Source organism: Panthera uncia (assembly GCF_023721935.1).
Source record: "Panthera uncia isolate 11264 chromosome C1 unlocalized genomic scaffold, Puncia_PCG_1.0 HiC_scaffold_4, whole genome shotgun sequence".
Taxonomy (NCBI): domain Eukaryota; kingdom Metazoa; phylum Chordata; class Mammalia; order Carnivora; family Felidae; genus Panthera; species Panthera uncia.
Genome location: NW_026057585.1, coordinates 28,187,849 through 28,205,712, shown reverse-complemented (window position 1 = coordinate 28,205,712; position 17,864 = coordinate 28,187,849). Strand labels below are relative to the sequence as shown.

The window sequence follows — 17,864 nt, the reverse complement described above, 5'->3', positions numbered from 1 at the left end:
AGCCTGACGCGGGGCTCGAACTCACGGACCGCGAGATCGTGACCTGGCTGAAGTCGGACGCTTAACCGACTGCGCCACCCAGGCGCCCCTACATTTAACATATTAAAATGAAGTTCAGTAATTTTCCTGATATACCTAACTCGAAGTCAGTGTTCTCTGCTTTAGGCTTTTTATCAGTAGTGAGTAAAGCAAGTGGAAGACTTCCAAGCAGGTAGTTAAGATTTAAAAACTGAAAGAAAAAAAAGGGGCGGCTGGATGGCTCAGTCATTTAAGTGACCAACTCTTGATTTTGGCTCAGGTCAGGCTCAGGTCACCCTGGGATTCTGCTGAGGGTGGAGCCTGTTTGGGAATCTTTCTCTCCCTGCCTCTTTGTCCCTTCCAGCTTGCGCCCATGCGCACATGCTCTCAGAATAAATTTTAAAAAAAGATTTAAAAACTAAATTAGCTCTGCAGTGTCATTTTATCACTTATAGTTAATTGAAAACAATCACATCAAGTCAAGTCTTGTACTTTGCACAGCCATTAATATATTTTAACTTATTTGTGAGGTAGAAATTTTAATTTCTAAAACCTTTCTGTATTAGTAGGATTGGTTGGATTGTAATCCTCTATTACTCATAAAGGCTACCTGGGTTATTTTTAGAAGTTACATGTTACATTCTAACATGACTTGTTAGAATTTAAAATATGAGCCGCTGCACTATTTTCTAAACTTAATTTAGAAGCAATAAATACTGTTTAGTAAATACTAAGAGTACTGTGTCACTGTCTTCTCTAAGGTAGCCTGAATTGTTGACCATGTTGTAATCTTATATATTTTCTAGCCTGGAGATGACATTGTTCTTATGGCACAAGCTCTAGAGAAGTTGTTTAGGCAGAAATTATCTCAGATGCCACAAGAAGAACAAATTATAGGTGGTAAGGAAAGAATAAAGAAAGGTAAGACAGAAAAGTTTTATGTTTTCTTTCTTTCTCTGTGTTTTATATTGTATGCATGTGTACTTGTGCATGTATAAATATAATGACTAGAACTAAATAAATCCCTCAAAGGAGATAGGCAATCCGAAGTCCTTCTATATCCTATTTATTGGTATAAGGTGTCCATTTAAACAGTAAGGCAAACTTTGAAAACAAGGATGGCTATCATATAAGATTAGAGAGGATTGTCTCGATTTATGGCCTTGGAGTCTGAGATTTCCTATAGCACAGTGCCATTCACATAGTAAGCACCCCATAAATTTATTAGTATTTTTAGTGGATCTTGTATCTGTGCTATACTAATAAGAGGGCAAAACTTTTCAATGTTCCTTGTACCAAAGATCCCATAGCTAAGAATGAAATGTTACTGTTGTGTCTGAGGATTCGCCTATCTTTTAATTCAAAACATACAAACAAACAAACTTTAGAGGGAAATATTTTACAGCTAATAATCATAATATTTAAATATGGAGTTACAAAACTAATCTTAGGTATTCAGTTGGATTTATTGTAGAGGTTAACCAAAGTTGTCATAGATGAAATGTTGGTTTATTTTTAGATCACTGCAGGTGTACATTTTGGCTAAGTTTCTTAATCACCATTCCATGTTAGTTTCTTCATGTATAATATCAGGAAAATATTTAGCTTTTGTGTTTGTAAAGTATATAGTTAAGTGGCTGGGATATAGGAGACTTATACCACTATAAGATTGTTTTAATTGATAATAATGTGTGCTTTTTTCCTTGTTGTTGATAGATCTTTAAGATGGGTCATGCTTAAAGCTTTACCCAATCCTGTGAGATACTCACTGTTTATTAAAGTTATTATTTGATTCTCACCTTTGGAAAAGGTTGTTCTTAAGTCTGACAGTAAATGGCCTAGGGTTCTGCAAGAGTATATCAGTATGCCATTTAAATTGTTAAAGCAAAGTGATAATTATTGTTGACTTAAATTATCAAGCATGGTAAAAATTATTTATCTTTAGAATGCTTCCCTTAAAAAAAGATTTAATACTTTCTTGGTGGTTAAGTTGTAGCTACTTGTTTCAGATGCTCAGATTATTGCTAAAAGCATAAGATTCCGTCAGACAAAAGTTCTTTGACTTTGTTTTTCTGTCATTATGTATTTGGATGTTTGTCACTTAAAATGCACATATTGTGATGGTTACAAAGATGTATAACCAACCTAACTCTCAGCTTCAATTTACATTTTAGTTAGAAATAAAACTTAAAAAAAAATAAGACATGCATTATAATAGATGTCAGATGAAATTACACATAGTATGTGCTATAGTCCAAAAGAGTAAGAAATTCACACTGGCAAAGCTGGGGAAGGCTTTAGTGGTGACAGAAGCTGAGTTTGGTCTTGATGGATTGGTAGACTTTCCAAATAACTTTTTTTAGGAGTTTTCTACTGCCAGAGTCATGTCATTTTTATGCACAGTGGTAGGGAAATTGTCATATGACAGCCAAATAATGTAGTTATGTGTTGATACATTATGGCAAAGAAGAAATTTAAATTTAGTACATTAAACTGAATTGATAGATGAAATACTTGAGTAACTTTTAGGTGCCACCACACTGGTCAGCGTTCTTGAGATATATCAAACAAAACAAAAACTTTTGCCATCTTGGAGTTTACATTGTAGTAGGAAAAGAGAGGCAAACAAGCATGATGGGTTTAGAGTGGGCCTCATTAAGAAGTTAAGATTTGAACAAAGAAGAACATTCCAGGCAGGGGGATCAGCTAGAGCAAAGGTCTTTAAAAGGATCCTTTCTCTCCCTGTCACTTTGGGCCATTGCCTTCATGAGCTGGATCAGTCTTCATGTGACAATATTTAAGTAATATTTTTCTATTCTCATTTTACTTGATCTTAATCAGTATTTGCTTTAGAAGGCTACTGTCTCTTTCTTGAAATGCCTTTATTCTTTGTGCACACTCTAGTTGTGTGAGCTTACTTCCCATTCTGTAGTCCTCTTGGCATTATCATTCTTTTCTAAATACTGAAAACAAACTTTTTTTTTTGAGAGGGAGAGAGTAGGGGAGGGGCAGAGAGAGAAGGAGAAAGAGAATCCCAAGCAGGCTTTGCACTCTTAGTGCATGGGGCTCGACATGGAGCTCAAACTCACAAACCATGAGATCATGTTCTGAGCTGAAATCAAGAGTCAGACGCTTAACTGACTGAACCACCCTGGTGCCCCTATTCTTTTCTATTCGATTTCTAAAGTATTGGGGTTTTCTTTTCAGGGCTTGATATTAGTATCCTTTTTCTAAATTCCATCTGTATGCTATTAATCCTCAAATCTATATCTCTAACACAGTCCTCCCTGAGAAACCAATTATTATCTTCAAGTCACTGGACATTTCCACATGGATGTCTTCCACTTGGATGAGAGATACACATCTTTCATTTACCTTGCTTATAGTTAAACACTGAACTTCTTAGGTTATTCTGTATAACAGAAAATGGTACTAATAAACAGTTATTCAAGCCAGAATAGTAGAAGTTGTTCTTGATTCCTTCCTTCTTTGATTCTTTCTCCCCTTCTGTTCATTAGTAATCATTTGAATTCAATCCTAAGATTGTTTTTGCAATAATACTAACTTGGGCTACAATCTTCTTAGCCCCTGTGATCTCGATTGTTCTGTGTTCTCTACACAATAGCAAAAGTAGTCTTTTATTTTTATTTATATTTAAGTTTATTTATTTTGAGAGAGAGAGCATGAGCAGGGGAGGAGTAGAGAGGAGGGGAGAGAGAATCATAAACAGGCTCCACCCTCAACACAGAGTCTGATGTGGGGCTTGAACCCATGAGCCACGAGATCATCACCTGAGCTGAAACCAAGAGTCAGACGCTTGACTGATTGAGCTACCCAGGTGCCCTGCAAAGGCAGTCTTTTAAAAATAAACTATACATCAAAAAATAAAAATACATCATTAACCTGCTTAAAACCTCCTCTATAGCTTCTCATATTAAAATGAAGTCTGAATTCCTACCGTGGCCTTTTGGGATTAAATCTTTGCCCATTTCTCTATTCTCATCCTGAACTACTTTCATCTCACTCATTGAAGTTTTCCCTACTGATTGTCTTGGAATACAGTTTTACTGCCACCCCATTCTCTGGCTGGCTACTTCTTTCCAGTAACATCTGAATTGATACCTCTTCAAAGAGACTTCTTTGGCTATCTTCTTTATAGTAGGTCTCTGTCTTTTGTCAGTACTCCCACTTATTTCCTTTCTAGTGCTTAGCATCAATTGTAATCAATTTGATTACTTTTTTTTTCTATTTCTTATACTAGACAATATGGTCAACAAGGACAGAAACTGTCTATCTTGTTCATTATTGTGCCTGAGCACCTAGAATGGTGGCCTGATACATAATAAGCATACAATAAATATCCATTGAGTCCTCTTATGTCCCAAGTACTGTATTAGGCACAAGGGATATTGTAGAGATCAAAACAAAGTTCCTTTCCCCTCACAGAGCTTTTTGTTTTTGTTGAGGAAATTGGTAACATTAAGTAAATGTAAGTATTTCTCATTATACTTATCTGTTTAGCTCCTGAGTTCAAAGAGCCACAGTTGGAATATCAAAAGATAGGAGGTTATCTCAGTCTCTTTGGTTCCTAAGTTTTAGTTAGTGAGTAATGAGAAATAAGAGATTGAGGAATACCAGCCCTGTCTTAAAATATATTCAAAAAAATATATTGTTGAGAATTTGGAGGGTCAGGGATATCTATATATTCTATGTCAAATGTGATAAGGGCAAAGAAAAAAATAAGAATAAGAGAATAAGAAAGTGGTGGGAGTGGAAGGAGAAAGCTGATCTATATAGGGTAGCTTGAGAAGGTAACATTTCAGCAAAGGCATGAAGGGAATGTTGGAGTGAGCTGATGAGGCTATCTCCTTACAGGCAGAGCAAATTGTCTGCTTATGCTTACCAAATTTGAGGACAGTAGGCCAGTAGGCTAAGTGAAATTAGTGAAGGGGTGGAGTGATAGGAAGTGCAGTTGGAAGGAGGGCAGAGGTGGGGACATGGGGGAGGAGCATAGGTAGAGAGATGACACAGGTCCCTACAAGGCATTGTAGGGACTTTGGCTTTTATTTGAAAAGAAAAGATTAGAAGTCATTGGGCATTGAACAGAAGTGTCATGATCTTATTTGAATTTAAAATATCACTTCGAGGGCTATTTTGAGAACAGACTACAGGATGTAAAAGCAGAAGAAGGAAGGGCTCATAGGATACTACTGTAGAAATCCAGTTAAGAATTGATGCCTGGGACCAGGGTGATTACCACTTGTAATTGTAATCAGATTCTGGATAAGAAAATAGAGCCAAAAGAGTTTGCTGACGGATGGGGATATTGGGTTTGAACGACCATGGAGTCAAAGATGACTCCAAGGTTTATGGTGCGAGTGATTAGAAGAGTGGAGTTACCGTAGCAGCCCTCTTGGTGTAGTGGGCAGCACATTAGTCTCATAGTCTGAAGAATGGAGTTACCTGGATACAAGGATGGACTTTTGAAATGATAGATTTCAGAGCGATGTGATCCAGATGTCTTAAGGGTTGGTGTTCTCTGGGAACATACAAGGCAGAAGACCATACACAGTGGTTCCTTCGGCAGAGTCATCTGAAGGATATATTGATAAGAAGATTATGTTCATATCTATTGTTTTGTGTTAACCAATGATGGGCTCTGTCATAGTTTTAAGGTTCTTGGATATTTATGCAGAGCATTCTGGAGACCTCACATAGTATTATGTAGTTTGTCTCCAGGATGTCTAAAATTTACTGAAGCTACTCACAGAGCTCTATTAGTGTAAATTTAAGCCAGGCACCTTTCTGAATAAAATTGATAAGTCTTCCATTAATATCAGGTTTGAAGTCTCTAATATTATATCTAAATTGGTCTAACAAATGTTAGCAAGTACCTGTGGGAGGGTTTCAAAGGAGAATGGGAGTTTCCTGTGTTTATATTACTAAAAAGCTGAACTAAGTGAATTAAAATAGAATACTAATAGAAAAATGGTTTTATATTTTACTCATATTTACTCTGGTTCACACTTTACTAGGGATTCAACATAATGTAGCAGTTCCTTCTGGTAAAGAAAAACAATCCCCAAAAGCACTGGACAAAGTATTTAAGCAGCAAGTGATTCCCTCTGTATTTCCTAAGACATCTATTTCTCCTTCAAACATGTCACAAGGTACTCCATTCAACACTACCTCACAAACAGTGGCCCAAGTAAGTTTACTATGACTTTAAAATGTTTCAGTGTAAGGGATTGTTGTAATGACTAAACCTTTTTTTAAGTTGATCTGAAAATTGGTCTTCAGTATACCACAGTCAATCTTTGTGTACATTTTTTAACAGATCTAGAATGTGAACCAAATTTTAGAGATTTTTAGGTAGAATTTGAACTGGCTTATATGTTTTTATATTAGTATCAGTTGCCCAACTACCTATTTTGTGTGTGTTACGTAACTTCTTTTGAATCCTAACTTGATGGGTTGATAATTTAAAATTGTATACCGTAGCTGATTTCAGGTATTCAGAACTTGTTTTTGCATAACAGTGACTTTTATTGTTTCCCATCTCTCATTGATCTCAAAGGTTTGCATAAGACCATTCTTTGGGATGTAGGAAGAAAATATTTGAGCTATTAATTTACCTGTAGAAAAGAAATTAACTTTTACTAATATTTACTAATATTTAAATATTACTAATATTTAATATTTACTAATTTACTAATATTAATATTTAATATATAGACGACATGGTACTGATAATTTTTTCCTTTTTTTTGTTTTTTTTTGTTGTTTTTTTTTTAACTGTAGGAGTAACCATCAAAAAAAGTTTGAAAACTGTTGCTGTGAATGTCACTTTAATTACAGTTGTTGTTATTGAATTGTTTCAGGTTACAAGGGGTGTGAAGAGGAAAGCAGATACCACGACTCCTACAACTTCAGTAGTTAACGCAAGTGGTGAATCTTCCCCAACACTTGCAGAAAAAAAATCAGTGAAAATGCCACCTATGAAAGAAAATGTGCTGAAGACTGTTTTGCCAGATTCTCAGCAACTATGTAAAGTCATAAAGAGTGTTGAAGTGACCGAACAATTAAGGCACTGTAGTGAGATTCTTAAAGAAATGCTTGCAAAGAAACACTTGTCCTATGCATGGCCCTTTTATAATCCTGTTGATGTTAATGCTTTGGGGCTCCATAACTACTATGATATTGTGAAAAATCCAATGGATCTTGGAACTATTAAGGTAAATGTTTTCTTAATAGGAAGAACTTCTTAATTATAAAAGTATTCTTGTCGTTGTAAATTTTTTTTTCAAGTTAGTTAACATAGAGGGTAGTCTTGGCTTCAGGAGTAGAACCTGTGATTCATCTCTTACATATGATATCCAGCGCTCATCCTGAAAAAGTGCCCTCCTTAATGTCCATCACCCATTTAACCCACCACCCCACTCCAGCAGCCCTTAGTTTGTTCTGTGTTTGTAAGTCTTTTATAATTTGAATCCCTCAGTGTTTTTATCTTATTTTTCCTTCCCTTCCCTTATGTCTGTTGTTTCTCATATTCCACATATGAGTGAAATCATATCTTTCTCTGACTTAATTTCGCTTAGCATAATACCCTCCAGTGCCATCCACATTGTTGCAAATGGCAAGATTTCATTCTTTTTCGTCACCAAGTGGTATTCCAGTGTGTGTGTGTGTGTGTGTGTGTGTGTGTAGAGAGAGAGAGAGAGAGACCATATCTTCCTAATCCATCAGTTGATGGAAATTTGGGCTTTCTCCATAATTTGGGTATTGTTGATAGTGCTGCTATAAACATTGTGGGTGCATCTGCCCCTTTGAATCAGCATTTTTGTATCTTTTAGATGAATTCCTAGTAGTGCTATTGCTGGGTCATAGGGTAGTTCTATATTTAATTTTTTGAGGAACCTCCACAGTTTTCCAGAGTGGCTGCCCCAGTTTGTATTCCCACCAACAGTGCAAAAGGGTTCCCCTTTCTCCACATCCTCACCAATATCTGTTGTGTCCTGAGTTGTTAATTTTAACCATTCTGACTGGTGTGTGGTGCTATCGATGAGGTTAGCCATCTGGTTATCTTCTTTGGAAAAGTGTCTATTCATATCTTCTGCCCATTTCTTCACTGGATTATTTGTTTTTTGGCTGTTGAGTTTGGCAAGTTCTTTGTACAATTTGGATACTAACCCTTTATCTGATATGTCATTTGCAAATATCTTCTCCCATTCCATCAGTAGCCTTTTAGTTTTGTTGACTTTCCTTTGCTGTGCACAAGCCTTTTATCTTTATGAGGTCCCAATAGTTCATTTTTGCTTTTATTTTCCTTGCCTCTGGAGACATGTCAAGCAAGAAGTTGCTGTGGGCTAGGTCAGAGAGGTTGCTGCCTGTTTTCTCCTATACGATTTTGATGGTTTCCTGTCTCACATTTAGATCTTTCATCCATTTTGAATTTACTTTTGTGTATGGTTTAAGAAAGTGGTCCAGTTTCATTCTTCTTCATGTTGCTGTCTAATTATCCCAGGACCATTTGCTAAAGAGACTGTCTTCTTTCCACTGGATACTCTTTCCTGCTTTGTCGAAGATTAGTTGGCCATGTATTTGTGGGTCCATTTCTGGGTTCCCTATTCCATTGTTCTGTGTGTCTGTTTTTGTGCCGATACCATACTGTCTTGATGATTCTAGCTTTGTAATACAGGTTAAAGTGTGGGATTGTGATGCCTCCCGATTTGGTTTTCTTTTCAACATTACTTTGGCTATTTGGGATCTTTTGTGGTTCCATACAAATTTTAGGATTGTTTGCTCTAGCTCTGTGAAGAATGTTGGTGTTATTTTGATAGGGATTGCACTGAGTGTGTAGATTGCTTTGGGTAGTATAGACCTTTTAACAATATTTGTTCTTTCTACATCACTGTCTTCCCACATTTTTCTTTATAAACAAAATGTTTAGGTGTATTTGAACACATAATGAAGTTATTATAATTTAAGCCCTGTAAGTTTGCTTGAGAAGTATCAGAAATATTCCTAAAATATTTTATAACCCCGGCACTTGATAGAACAATTCTCCTAAAAGCTGCTTCTTGATCTTTTCATTTTCTGTTCTCATATGGGCACACGGGTTGAGAAGTCTCACACCATTTACTTCTATTCTGAGGGGTAAGTTTTAAAACCTACTAATGGCACTTTGAGAATTAATTGAGACTTTGTTTTCATATGTGAACCAAATACTAGTCTCTTTGAAAGTCAGAGGAATTGTTTTGGATGTGCCTTGTAAGTACCGTCTTTAAATTTTTTTTTTTAATGTTTATTTATTCTTGAGACAGAGACAGAGCGTGAACAGGGGAGGGGCGGAGAGAGAGGGAAACACAGAATCTGAAACAGGCTCCAGGCTCTGAGCTGTCAGCACAGAGCCCGACATGGGGCTCAAACCCACGAACTGTGAGATCATGACCTAAGCCGAAGTCGGACGCCTGACTGACTGAGCCACCCAGGCACCCCAGTACCGTTTTTAAATATACACAAAAGCTAGGTTTGTATGGAGCTGACATATCTGAACTCCTCCTCTGACTTCTTGGTTTTATTTTAGCTAGTGTTATCCAATCCCCAGTAACTTTGGTCTTATTGGAGGGAAGGAGCAACTTTATACATGTGAGAAAAGTAAGTGTGTGTGTGTGTGTGTGTGTGTGTGTGTGTGTGTGTGTGTTTTGTTTTTTAGATGCAACATACGAGTGAAATGATATGGTATTTGTCTCTCTGTCTTATTTTGCTTAGCATAATACCTTGTAGGTCCATCCATGTTGTTAGAGATGGCAAGATCTCATCCTTTTTTATGGCTGTGTGTGATATATGTGTGTGTATGTGAGTGTGTGACTGTCTGTGTGACATATTCTTTATCCATTCATCTGTTGATAAACACTGAGGTTGCATCCATACCTTGACTATGTAAATAATAGTGCAATAAACAGAGATGCATATATATTTTTTGATTTAGTGTTTTTGTTTCCTTATATGAATTATTTATATATCTTGGATATTAACCCCTTATCAGATGAATCATTTGCAAGTATCTTCTCCCATTCAGTTGGTTGCATTTTTGTTTTGTTGATGATATCCTTCATTGTGCAAAAGGTTTTTCATCTGATGTACTTTATTTTTGCTTTTGTTTCCCTTGCCTGAGGACACATCCAAAAAAATGTTGCTAAGGCCCATGTCCAAGAGATTACTGCCTATGTTTTCTTCTAGGAGTTTTATGGTTTTATTTAGGTCTTTAATCCGTTTTTGAATTTTTGTGTATGGTGTACGAAAGCGGTTCAATTTTCATTCTTTTGCATGTAGTGGTCCAGTTACCTCAGTACCATTTGAAGAGAGTCTATTCCCTACTGTATATTCTTGACTCCTTTGTCATAGATTGACTATGTAAGTATGGGTTTATTTCTGGGCTCTCTCTATCCTGCTCCACTGATTTATGGGTCTATTTTTGTGTCAATACCACACTATTTTGATTATTATAGCTTGGTAGTATATTTTAAAATCTGGGATTGTGATTCCTCTAGATTTGTTCTTTTTTTTTTTTTTTTTTACATATATTTTTGAGAGAGAGATAGTGACAGTGTGAGTGGGGAGGGGCAGAGAGAAAGGGAGAGAGAGAATCCCAAGCAGGCTTTGCACTGTCAGCACAGAGCCCAATGCAGGGCTCGAACCCACAAAATCGTGAGATCATGACTTGAGCTGAAACCAAGAGTCTGACACTTAACCACCTGAGCCACCCAGTCTTCCTGGTCCTCTTTCTTAAGATTGCCTTGGCTATTCAAGGTCTTTGTGGTTTAGGATTGTTTGTTCTAGTTCTATGAAAACTATGATTAGCATTTTCATCAGGATTGTATTGAATCTGTGGATTTCTTTGGGTGATATGGCTATTTTAACAATATTAATTCTTCAAATTTCTGAGCATGGTTTATCTTTTCATTTGTGAAAAGACATTTCTTTCATCAGTGTCTTATAATTTTCAAAGTAAAGGTCTTTCACTCTCTTGGTGACATTTATTTTTAGGGAATTTGTTTTTGTTTTTGCTTTTTGATGCAGTTATAAATAGGATTGTTTTTCTTAATTTTTCTTTCTGCTACTTCAGTATTAGCATATAGAGGCAGTATGTTTCTGTATATTAATTTAGTTTCCTGCAACTTTACTGAATTCATTTATTCTTATAGTTCTTTGGTGGAGTTTTTAGGGTTTTCTGTATATAGTATCATGTCATATACAAAAAGTGAGTTTTACTTTTTCTGTACCACTTTGAGTGCCTTTTACTTTTTCTTGTCTAGTTACTGTGGTTAGGATTTTCAGTACTATATTGAGTAAAAGTGGTGAGAATGGACATTCTTGTCTTCGTGGTCTTAAATGGAAAGCTTTGAGTTTTTCACACTGAGTATGGTGTTAACTGGGTTTTTCATATATGGTCTTTATTATGTTGAGGTATGTTCTCTTTAAGCCCACTTTGTTGAGAGTTTTATCATGAAAAGATGTTGAAGTTTGTCAATTTTTTTCTGCATTTATTGAGATGGCCATATGGTTTTTATCCTTCATTTTGTTCACATGTTTTATAAGATTATTGAATCATCCTTGCATTCCTGGAGTAAATCTCATTTGCTCATGGTGAATGAATTTTGCTAATCTTTCGTTAAGGATTTTTGCATCTATATTCATCAGGGATATTGACCTGTAATTTTTGTTTGTTTGTTTTTGTTTTTGTCTTTCATTTATTTCAGCTTTGATCTTTATTATTTCCTTCCTTTTACCAATTCTGTTCAATTTTTTACGTCTTTTCATTTTTAGGAGAATTTTAGTAAAAACCTTTCATTTAGATGTTCAGGGTTCATTTAAGGAATTTATCTTTTCACCACTTTCCTAGGATCAAACTTGTCTATCCAAGATTACCTGGAAATGCACTGTTTTCCTGCTTTTGTGATTTTGTTTCTGTTTTTTGTTTTTGTTTTTGTTTTTACTTGGAATGTCCTCCTTCCTTATCTCTGCATGTCAAAATTCATTGGATATTTTCAAAGTCAAAAAATACCAAAACAAATATAGCAGAATTTTTACATATGTCAAATTTGGAGGGTGGGTATCTGTTTCTGGTATTGTCTATATTCTTCTGTTATTTGAACTATTTAGTAATGTAGGTGCTCAAATAATTTTTGAACTATGTTGTTTGTGAATCCTGTAATTTTTCCTTAATTTAGGGAAAAATGGACAACCAAGAATATAAAGATGCATATGAATTTGCAGCAGATGTTAGATTAATGTTCATGAATTGCTACAAGTACAATCCTCCAGACCATGAAGTAGTGACAATGGCAAGAACACTCCAGGTAAGTTGATAGGTGTGCTCTGAAAGTGAATTTCTCCTTTTTTTTTTTTTAATTTTTTTTTAACATGAAATTTACTGTCAAATTGGTTTCCATACAACACACAGTGCTCACCCCAACAGGTGCCCTCCTCAGTACCCATCACCCGCTGTCCCCTCCCTCCCACCCCCATCAACTCTCAGTTTGTTCTCAGTTTTTAAGTCTCTTATGGTTTGGCTCCCTCCGTCTCTAACCTTTATTTATTCCTTCCCCTCCCCCATGGTCTTCTGTTAAGTTTCTCAGGATCCACATAAGAGTGAAAACATGGTATCTGTCTTTCTCTGTATGACTTATTTCACTTAGCATAACACTCTCCAGTTCCATCCACATTGCTAGAAAAGGCCATATTTCATTCTTTCTCATTGCCATGTAGTATTCTATTGTGTATATAAACCACAATTTATTTATCCATTAATCAGTTGATGGACATTTAGGCTCTTTCCATAATTTGGCTATTGTTGAAAGTGATGCTCTAAACATTGGGGTACAAGTGCCTCTATGCATCAGCACTCCTGTATCCCTTGGGTAAATTCCTAGCAGTGCTATTGCTGGGTTATAGCGTAGATCCATTTTTAATTTTTTGAGGAACCTCCACACTTTTTTCCAGAGTGGCTGTACCAGTTTGCATTCCCACCAACAGTGCAAGAGGGTTCCCGTTTCTCCACATCCTCACCAGTATCTATAGTCTCCTGATTTGTTCATTTTGGCCACTCTGACTGGCGTGAGGTGGTATCTCAGTGTGGTTTTGATTTGTATTTCCCTGATGAGGAGCGACATTGAGCATCTTTTCATGTGCCTGTTGGCCATCCAGATGTCTTCTTTAGAGAAGTGTCTATTCATGTCTTCTGCCCATTTCTTCACTGGATTATTTGTTTTTCGGGTGTTGAGTTTGGGGAATTCTTTATAGATTTTGTATACTAGCCCTTTGTCCAATATGACATTTGCAAATATCTTTTCCCATTCCGTTGGTTGCCTTTTAGTTTGTTGATTGTTTCCTTTGCTGTGCAGAAGCTTTTTATCTTCATGAGGTCCCAATAGTTCATTTTTGTTTTTAATTCCCTTGCCTTTGGGGATGTGTCAAGTAAATAATTGCTGCAGCTGAGGTCAGAGAGGTTTTTTCCTGCATTCTCCTTTAGGGTTTTGATGGTTTCCTGTCTCACATTCAGGTCCTTTATCCATTTTGAATTTATTTTTGTGAATGGTGTAAGAAAGTGGTCTAGTTTCATTCTTCTGCATGTTGCTGTCCAGTTCTCCCTGCACCATTTGTTAGAGACTGTCTTTTTTCCATTGGATATTCTTTCCTGCTTTGTCAAAGATTAGTTGGCCATACATTTGTGGGTCTAATTCTGGAGTCTCTATTGTATTCCATTGGTCTATGTGTCTGTTTTTGTGCCAATACCATGCTGTCTTGATGATTACAGCTTTGTAGTAGAGGCTAAAGTCTGGGATTGTGGTGCCTCCCACTTTGGTCTTCTTCAATATTACTTTGTTTATTCGTGGTCTTTTGTGGTTCCATACAAATTTTAGGATTGCTTGTTGTAGCTTCAAGAAGAATGCTGGTGCAATTTTGATTGGGATTGCATTGAATGTGTAGATAGTTTTGTGTAGTATTGACATTTTAACAATATTTATTCTTACAATCAATGAGCACAGAATGTTTTTCCATTTCTATATATCGTCTTCAATTTCCTTCATAAGCTTTCTAAAATTTTCAGTATACAGATCTTTTACATCTTTGGTTAGGTTTATTCCTAGGTATTTTATGATTCTTGGTGCAATTGTGAATGGGATCAGTTTCTTTGTCTTTCTTTTACTTCATTATTAGTGTATAAAAATGCAACTGATTTCTGTACATTGATTTTGTATCCTGTGACTTTGCTGAGTTCAGGTATGTTCTAGCAGACTTTTGGTGGAGTCTGTTGGGTTTTCCCTGTATAATATCACATCACCTGCAAAATGTGAAAGCTTGACTTCATTTTTGCCAATTTGGTGCCTTTGATTTCCTTTTGTTGTCTGATTGCTGATGCTAGAACTTCCAACACTATGTTAAACAACAGCGGTGAGAGTGGACATCCCCGTCGTGTTCCTGATCTCAGGGGGGAAGCTCTCAGTTTTTCCCCATTGAGGATGATATTAGCTGTGGGCTTTTCATAAATGGCTTTTATGATGTTTAAGTATTTTCCTTCTATCCCAACTTTCTTGAGGGTTTTTATTAAGAAAGAATGCTGAATTTTGTCAAATGCTTTTTCTGTATCGATTGACAGGATCATATGGTTTTCTTTTCTTTTATTAATGTGATGTATCACGTTGATTGATTTGCAAATGTTGAACCAGCCCTGCAGCCCAGGAATGAATCCCACTTGATCATGGTGAATAATTCTTTTTATATGCTGTTGAATTCAATTTGCTAGTGTCTTGTTGAGAATTTTTGCATCCATATTCATCAGGGATATTGGCCTGTAGTTCTCTTTTTTTGCTGGGTCTTTGTCTGGTTTGGGAATCAAAGTAATGCTGGCTTCATAGAATGAGTCTGGAAGTTTTCCTTCCCTTTCTATTTTTTGGAACAGCTTGAGAAGGATAAGTATTACCCCTGCTTTAAATGTCTGGTAGAATTCCTCAGGGAAGCCATCTGGTCTTGGACTCTTATTTGTTGGGAGGTTTTTGATAACCGATTCAGTTTCTTCACTGGTTATGTGTCTGTTCAAATTTTCTATTTCTTCCTGTTTGAGATTTGGAAGTGTGTGGGTGCTTAGGAATTTGTCCATTTCTTCCAGGTTGTCCAGTTTGTTGGCATATAATTTTTCATAGTATTCCTTGATAATTGCTTCTATTTCTGAGGGATTGGTTGTAATAATTCCATTTTCATTGATGATTTTATCTATTTGGGTCCTTTCCCTTTTCTTTTTGAGAAGCCTGGCTAGAGGTTTATCAATTTTGTTTATTTTTTCAAAAACCAATTCTTGATTTCATTCATCTGCTCTACTGTTTTTTTTAGATTCTATATTGTTTATTTCTGCTCTGATCTTTATTATTTCTCTTCTTCTGCTGGGTGTGGGGTGTCTTTGCTGTTCTGCTTCTAGTTCCTTTAGGTGTGCTGTTAGATTTTGTATTTGGGATTTTTCTTGTTTCTTCAGATAGGCCTGGATTGCAATGTATTTTCCTCTCAGGACTGCCTTCGCTGCATCCCAAAGCGCTTGGATTGTTGTTATTTTCATTTTCATTTGTTTCCATCTATTGTTAAGTTTCTTCTCTAATTGCCTGGTTGACCCATTCATTCTTTAGTAGGGTGTTCTTTAACCTCCATGCTTTTGGAGGTTTTCCAGACTTTTTCCTGTGGTTGATTTCAAGTTTCATAGCATTGTGGTCTGAAAGTGTGCATGGTATGATCTCAATTCTTTTATACTTATGAAGGGCTGTTTTGTGACCCAGTATGTGATCTATCTTGGAGAATGTTCCATGTGCACTCGAGAAGAAAGTATATTCTGTTGCTTTGGGATGCAGAGTTCTAAATGTATCTGTCAAGTCCATCTGATCCAATGTATCTCTCAGGGTCCTTGTTTCTTTATTGATCCTGTGTCTAGATGATCTATCCATTGTTGTAAGTGGAGTATTAAAGTCCCCTGGAGTTACCACATTCTCATCAATAAGGTAGCTTATGTTTGTGATTAATTGTTTTATATATTTGGGGGCTCCCGTAATCGGCTGATAGACATTTATATTTGTTAGCTCTTCCTGATGGATAGACCCTGTGATTATTATATAATGCCCTTCTTCATCTCTTGTTACAGCCTTTAATTTAAAGTCTAGTTTGCCTGATATACGTATGGCTACTCCAGCTTTCTTTTGACTTCCAGTAGCATGATAGATAGTTCTCCATCCCCTCACTTTCAATCTGAAGGTGTCCTCAGGTCTAAAATGAGTCTCTTGTAGACAGCAAATAGATGGGTCTTGTTTTTTTATCCATTCTGATACCCTATGTCTTGGTTGGAGCATTTAGTCCATTTACATTCAGTGTTATTTTGAAAGATACGGGTTTAGAGTCATTGTGATGTCTGTCGGTTTCATGCTTATAGTGATGTCTCTGATACTTTGTGGTCCTTGCAACATTTCACTCACGGAATCCCCCTTAGGATCTCCTGTAGGGCTGGTTTAGTGGTGATGAATTCCTTCAGTTTTTGTTTGTTTGGGAAGACCTTTATCTCTCCTTCTATTCTGAATGACAGACTTGCTGGATAAAGGATTCTTGGCTGCATATTTTTTCTGTTTATCATATTGAAGATTTCCTGCCATTCCTTTCTGGCCTGACAAATTTCAGTAGATAGGTCTGCCACTAGGCTTATGGGTCTCCCTTTATAAGTTAGAGCCTGTTTATCCCTAGCTGCTTTCAGAATTCCCTCTTTATCCTTGTATTTTATCAGTTTCACTATGATATGTCTTGCAGAAGATCAATTCAAGTTACGTCTAAAGGGAGTTCTCTGTGCCTCTTGGATTTCGATGCCTGTTTCCTTCCCCAGATCAGGGAAGTTATCAGCTATGATTTGTTCAAGTACACCTTCAGCCCCTTTCTCTCTCTCTTCTGGAATTCCTGTGATACTGATATTGTTCCGTTTGATTGCATCACTTAGTTCTGTAATTCTCCCCTCATACTCCTGGATTTTTTTTTGTCTTTTTCTCAGCTTCCTCTTTTTCCATAATTTTATCGTTTAATTCACATATTCTCTCTTCTGCTTCTTCAATCCATGACATGGCCACCTCCATTTTATTTTGTACCTCATTTATAGCATTTTTTAGCTCCTCATGACTATTTCTTAGTCCCTTGATCTCTGTAGCAATAGATTCTCTGCTATCCTCTATGCTTTTTTCAAGCCTAGTGATTAATGTTATGACTATTAGTCTAAATTCTTGTTACGTTACATTGCCAAATCATTTTTGATTAGTTTGTTAGCTGTCACTACTTCCTGTAGTTTCTTTTGAGGCGAGTTCTTCTGTTTCATCATTTTGGGTAGTTCCTGGGGTGGCGCCAAACTGCAGGGCACTTCCCCTGTGCTGTCTGGAGTAACTTGTGTTGGTGGGCAGGGCCATAGTCAGACCCGATGTCTGTCCCCAGCCCACCGCTGGGGGCACAGTTAGACTGGTGTGTATCTTATCTTCCCCTCTCCCAGGGGCAGGACTCACTGTGGAGTGGTGAGGCCCCTGTCTGGGCTGCTTGCACACTGCCAGGCACAGTTGTGGTGCTGCTCTGATGGGATCTGGTGTATTAGCCTGGGTGGATCCGCAAGGTGCACAGGGGCAGGAGTAGCAGGCTCAGCTTACTTTGCTGTAGGTGGTCCCCTGCAGGAGAGGCCCTGCAGCACTGGGAGGGAGGCAGACCCGTCGGAGGGATGGATCCGCAGAAGCACAGCATTTGGTGTTTGCGGTGCAAGCAAGTTCTGTGCCGGGATCTGGTTC

General features: G+C 37.0%; 1 protein-coding gene across 6 annotated transcripts in view; it reads left to right on the top strand.

The window, feature by feature from the left end:
• BRDT (bromodomain testis associated) overlaps nt 1–17,864 on the top strand; it is an 80,095-nt gene that overhangs the window by 16,502 nt on the left and 45,729 nt on the right. For all 6 annotated transcript variants that reach the window (XM_049618433.1, XM_049618432.1, XM_049618434.1 and 3 more), the window contains 4 exons: nt 825–939; nt 6,054–6,226; nt 6,900–7,253; nt 12,252–12,380. In XM_049618433.1, the coding sequence (XP_049474390.1) occupies nt 825–939; nt 6,054–6,226; nt 6,900–7,253; nt 12,252–12,380 (771 nt within the window). The remainder of the gene's footprint in view (nt 1–824; nt 940–6,053; nt 6,227–6,899; nt 7,254–12,251; nt 12,381–17,864) is intronic.